This window comes from Myotis brandtii, unplaced genomic scaffold (assembly GCF_000412655.1).
Source record: "Myotis brandtii unplaced genomic scaffold, ASM41265v1 scaffold1203, whole genome shotgun sequence".
Classification (NCBI taxonomy): domain Eukaryota; kingdom Metazoa; phylum Chordata; class Mammalia; order Chiroptera; family Vespertilionidae; genus Myotis; species Myotis brandtii.
The window spans coordinates 78,273-84,203 of NW_005354183.1; the positions used below are offsets into that span (position 1 = coordinate 78,273).

The following is a 5,931-nucleotide window of genomic DNA, read 5'->3' on the forward strand; positions in this document are numbered from 1 at the left end:
TCCACAAAATTTATTGAAGTTTTAGTGTAAATGAGGTAATTCAATAAGTCTTAAGAATATACAAAAGAGACATACTCATTTACAGGCTACTAGGGAAGACAAAAAAATATACATAACTATAATACAACCAGAGTAGGAGCCTAAGAGGAGTGAAAACTAAAACTTATATGATCCCAGAGGAAGAAAACTGCTTATACTTGTGGTGGTTGAACAAAATCTGAAGAAAATGTTATTTTCTTCTTTTCTCCTTTATTGGTGAGAAGAATAAAGAATATGAATAAACTTTTATAATGGCAATGACTATTAATTTTAACAATAGGAGGAATTCATGAATATATGAGCTATTAAAAGTAATAAAACATTACATATAGACTAAAATTCCCTTTGAATACCACTCCAAATTCACACACTTCCATCACTTATTCCTCCAAATCTTTCTTGATCCTGATCAATTTGCAGTAGATGGTTTGGGGGTTTTGTACTATAGGTTTAAATCAATAGAAAATATATAGTATAGTATTTAATTTATACTTTATTGTAATGAAAATAGACATATTGTGCATACCTTTCTGTAACTTGTTCTATAAAATCAATAATAAATTTAAGTCTTATGTTAACACACATAGGTCCTTCTGCTGAATTATATCCCATACTATGGATATACTACTGTCTATATAGTTCTTCTCCTATGAACAAACAGTTAATATGTTGAAAATAAGGTGAAAATCACTCTAGGCAGAACGAAGATCAGGCACAAAGGCTTTGATGGAGAATGTAATGAATACTGTTCTGATTATCATGTGGGATGTTTTTCTATTCTATTCTTAATTTGCATTGGAACTATAATTTATGAGCTGATTTGATAAACTTTATCTGAAATTATTATCCTAAAATGCTGCTAGTATGTCATGTATTCAACCAGCTGCTGATGTCATTCTAAAGATACTAAATTAGCAAGAGAAAAAGTCCTCTGAAGGACAAGGAGTGAGATATAGCAGGGGGAAATATTATAGGATAATACACACACACACACACATAATTTAAGGATACTGGAGAGAAAATATTACATTTTTCAAAGTAGCGGAAAGAAAAAATTTTTTCAAAGCAGCAGAGAGAAAAAACAGAAGACAGATAAAAAGAAAAGAAAAAAACACCAAGAGCATGTGGAGCAAAACCAAAATATTAGAAATAAGTCCAAATATATCAGTAATCAAAACACATACAAAAAGCAATTATTTGATTGAATCAAAATTTTTAAATCTTGCTACATGTCACTTAAGAGAAAATCCTGAAAGAAAACAACCAAGAAAACTGAGCACATAGGATGGGATTCTTCCTGCTGCCCTGAGCACAAAGACTGAAGCCCCACCCACCTACCCACTGAATCCACACCCACCAAAGAGATACCCCAAAAGAAGGTCAATGCTGCTGAAGGGACAGTCTAAGGGGGCTCCAAGAGATCACCAAGTTAGGGAACTAAGTTAACTCCTACAAGGTAGGATCTAAGAAAAAATACAGAGGTTCAAAAATTAATATTCAGATAGAAAAAAAAGGAAAACTGGCAGAGATGAAGCATTAAGGAGAACCTAAGATTTACAGAAAGGGATGAAACTAAAACTAAGATAATTCTATATCTTATATAGCAGAGCATAAGGAAGCCAACTGTTAATAACAAATTTACATTTTTATCAGGGGTCCCTCAACCTTCATTCTTTTACAATTCAGAATCTTTTATGAACTATTTCTAAACCCTCTAAAAACATATTAAAAGAAGATGGAAAACACTCATTACCAAAACTGTGTGTAGCCCTTAGCTGATTTGGCTCAGTGGATAGAGCGTCGTTGGCCTGAATGAAAAGTCCCAGGTTTTATTCCAGTCAAGGGCATATGCCCAGGTTGTGGGCTCGATCCCCAGTAGGAGGTATGCAGGAGGCAGCTGATCAATGATTCTATCTCATCATTGATGTTTCTAACTCTCTCTCCTTATTCCTTCCTCTCTGAATTCAATGAAAAACATATTTTTTTTAAAGCCTATGTAATAATTTTGTGCTCAAGGACTTAGTGAAAAGTTGAATCAAGGCAGGCTTTAAATGTCTTGCTTAAAAACCTCACACTTATTTATTAGGAGGGCCATTTTTAATATCCTATTATGTTAACTGTATCATAAAAAGAAATGTAGAGCCATACCAATACATATAATATATATTAAACATTTAAATAATTTATTATTTTCATTTCCAGGTTTTAGTGCATTATTTCCTAAATAAAAGCCTTCCTTTGTCTTAGATGTCCCTGTACATGTGGAAGTCTAATTATCCTAACAACTATATTAAAGGGCATAAAATATTGGAAATTTGTATTAAATGTACTTTAAATTTGATATTTTATAATAAAATCTACCACAGTGGATCGAACAGTCACAGACACTCAGCAGCCAGGCTCCTTCTTCAGAGTTTGTGCTCAGCTCCCCCTGCAGTTTCTGTCACTGTGTCACTCTGCGCACAGTAGTACATTGCAGAATCTGACTGGTGGACTGAGGCTTTCTCCAAGTGGAAGGCATTTGGTTGTTTTTGGTATGTGGCTACAAATCCTTTGCTGCTTCCACTCTCGTTGACCCTTGTGGCTTTCAGGAGGAGCTGTGGACCTTCTCCAGGATACTGAACATACCAGAAAAGAGCAGGGAACAGTATGGTCTCATAGGAGCAATTCACAGTCAGGGGAGCCCCTTCTGAGAGAGTCACTTGGCCTTTTGTCTGGGTCACCGAGTCTCCATGGATTCGTCCTGAGGAAAAATAAAAGAGAACTCTGTCACCTTGGGCATGAAGCTCTTCAATAAAATTAAAGTTAAAGTATTTCCTGACATAATAGAAGAAATAGTCCATATTTTAAGAGGAGTGTTACTTACCAAGCACTAAGAGTACCACAGTCACTAAGCCCAGAGAAGAGTTCATCTCTACAGTATCATCTAAATAATGTTCTTGACTCTTAACATGAAGAAATGCTGAAGTCACAGTGAAATGATAAATATACCAGTAAGCCTGTATTTCACACAGGAAATGTGTTTGTGTTGGGAAGCTGCACCCCCTGGTGGACAGGGATTGAAATGTTTCTTAGGTTACCAACTGAATACCACAGCTGGCATCTGTGACACTGAGGCACATGTCAGTTCTCAGCTGCGTTTAGAAATCTAAACAATGACTATCCGAAGCTCTCAGGTCTTTCTTTGTTCTTAAGCTGACATGCAAGTACTTTCACAGCGCATGCAGGGTATTCCTGCAGTTGGAAGATAGCAATTTTTTTTAGCATTTTAATACAGTACTATATATTCTCATGTACCTATTGTGGGCCTGCCTAGAATCCACTGAATCAGGAAGAATTTGGGGTTGAAATCAGAGGAAATAATACAAAGTCTTTATTGAGTGAGTGAGTCTTCACTTTTCAGTACTGTACCCCAATATAGAACAATGACTGACATTTATTACGTTCCTACTAAATATTTGCTAAATTGAACTGAAATAAGCAGTCTTTCATTGAAAATTCACTACTATATCACATACAATATTTCCTTAGTCTTAAAATATAAACAATTGTAAGATATGCTATCTTTTTAATAAAAATTTTCAGGAGAAAAAAATCAAATGAATTTCAGAATCATTTTTTAAATATGAATCCTAGACAGAAGAAACATCATAATTGAAGTTAGAACATCAATAAAGAGTGATCTCAGATCAATATCTTAATCTCCTACTGTTTTGTTCATTCCAAGATGAGATAACTAAGCAATGTGAGTCAGGCCAGAAGTACAAACCCCATAACCTTAATGCAGATCTAGTATAAAAAAGGCTTTCTACTTTGGAAATTAACCCCTTATCAGGTGTAACCTTGGTGAATATGTTTTCCCCTACACTGGGTTCCCTTTGCATTTTGAGGGTGGTTTCTTTTGCCGTGCAGAAGCTTTTTAACTTGATGTAGCCCCGTTTATTTATTTTTCCCTTTGTTTCTCTTACCCTAGGAGATGCATCGACAAAATTTCTGCTATGTGAGATGTCTGCAGTTTTACTGTCTATGTTTTCTTCTAGGATTGTTATGGTTCTGTATCTTACATTTAAGTCTTTTATCCATTTTGAGTTTATTCTTGTGTATAATATAATTTGGTGATCTATTTTTGGGTTTTGGGGGGTTTTTTTTTGCATGTACCTGTCCAATTTTCCCAAAACCATTTATTGAGGAGACTGTCTTTATTATATGTTCTTGCCTCCTTTGACAAATATTAATTGATCATATTGGTGTGGGTCTATTTCTGAGGTCCCCTTTGTTCCATTGGTTTATATGCCTGTTCTAGTGCCAGTACCAGGCTGTTTTGATTACAAAAGCTTTGTAGTATAATTTGATATCCAGAATTGTGATCCCTCCAACTTTGAACTCATACAACTTAACGATCCAATTAAAAAATGTGCAACAGACCTGAATACATACTTCTTCAAAGAAGACATACAGATGACCAATAGACATAGGGAAAAAATGCTCAAAGTTTCCCCATGTCTCTTTGTAATCCTTCCCTCAACCTTGTTCCTGTTTTCAGGCAACATCTCTGTCACATTTTAGTTTGCATCATTTGTACTCTTTTGTCTGGCTTCTTTCTCTCAGCATAATTATTTTGAATTCTTCCATGGTCTCATGAGTAGCAACGTTTAATTCCATTTTGTTGCTGAGTAGTAAGTATTCCATCATCTACACTAATAATAGCCTAGGGCCATCACGACCAGAACAGATGACTGAACAGTGGGCTCCTGGCCAACGAGGCACGCAGGTGGGAAGGGTCTGTGGGGTCTGGGCCTTTGGGGCATGGCGGCAGTGAGAATGGTCTGTGAGGCCTGGTCCTTCGAGGTGCATTGGTGGTGAGAAGTGTCTTTAACCCTGGGCCACCGAGGCACGGAGGCAAGAAGGGTCTGTGGGCCCCTGGCTGCCAGGGTGCAGGAGAACTCTGAGTCTCGTGCTTTCAGGTGTGTGGCCGGCCTTCAAACTGGACCGTGACAAGAGGAAGGAGGGAGCCCCATTCCTCACAGAATCCACTCTTGGGAGGAGGGAGTCTGCATGCCTGATCGCCCCTAACCACTCTACCGGCCTGCCTGCCCAAGTGTTCCCGGAATGCGAGAGGGTGTAGGCCAGGCTGAGGGAACCCCCTCCTGGTGCATGAATTTCATGCACTAGGCCTCTAGTATAAATATAAAACAATTTGTTTATTTATTCACCTATTGATTTACATTTTCATTAGCCCCTATTTAGGGTTGTTACAAATAAATCTACTATGAACATTTGTGTATACAATTATTTTAAAACATATGCTTTCATTTCTCTGTGGTCAATACCTAAGTGTGGAATGACTACATCATATGATTGGTGTACATTTGACTTTGTTTAACTTGTTTATTTTAGTAGCATGTTTGTAGATACCATTAGATTTTCTACTGGACAATTATGATGTCTGTGAACTAAGATAGGTTTGCTGCTTCCTTTTTGAATTGTATGTCTTTTATTGTTTTCTCTTGCCTTATTGCACCAGCTAAAACACCTAGTGCAATCTACACTAATAAAAGAGAAACATGGTAATTAGCATATGACCGCTACCCTTCCCATTGGCTAATCAGCATATCCTTATGCAAATTAACTGTCAGCCAAGATGGCGGCCGGCAGCCATGCACTGAAGCGAACAGGGAGGCTTGCTTGCTCCAGTGACGACGGACTCCAACGTTCCCCGCCTCACTTGCCGGCCTCTCAGCTGCAACTCTAAGCAACTATGTTGCCAATATAGAAGCTAAACAAAACCCCAGAAACCAGCTGGACTGAAAGCCAGCCGGACCGCAACATTGTATCGATGTTTTCAGCAGCGAGGCCTCAGAGCTAAAGCTGGCCCAGAATAAAAAAAAAAAA

At 37.4% G+C, this 5,931-nt stretch overlaps 1 gene segment (V, D, J or C); it reads right to left on the minus strand.

The window, feature by feature from the left end:
• Positions 1-2,447: 2,447 nt before the first annotated feature.
• On the minus strand, positions 2,448-2,987 carry LOC106724627. The segment is given in 2 exon segments: positions 2,448-2,782; positions 2,906-2,987. Coding segments are annotated over 2 exon segments (381 nt in total).
• Between the last annotated feature and the right edge of the window lie 2,944 nt (positions 2,988-5,931).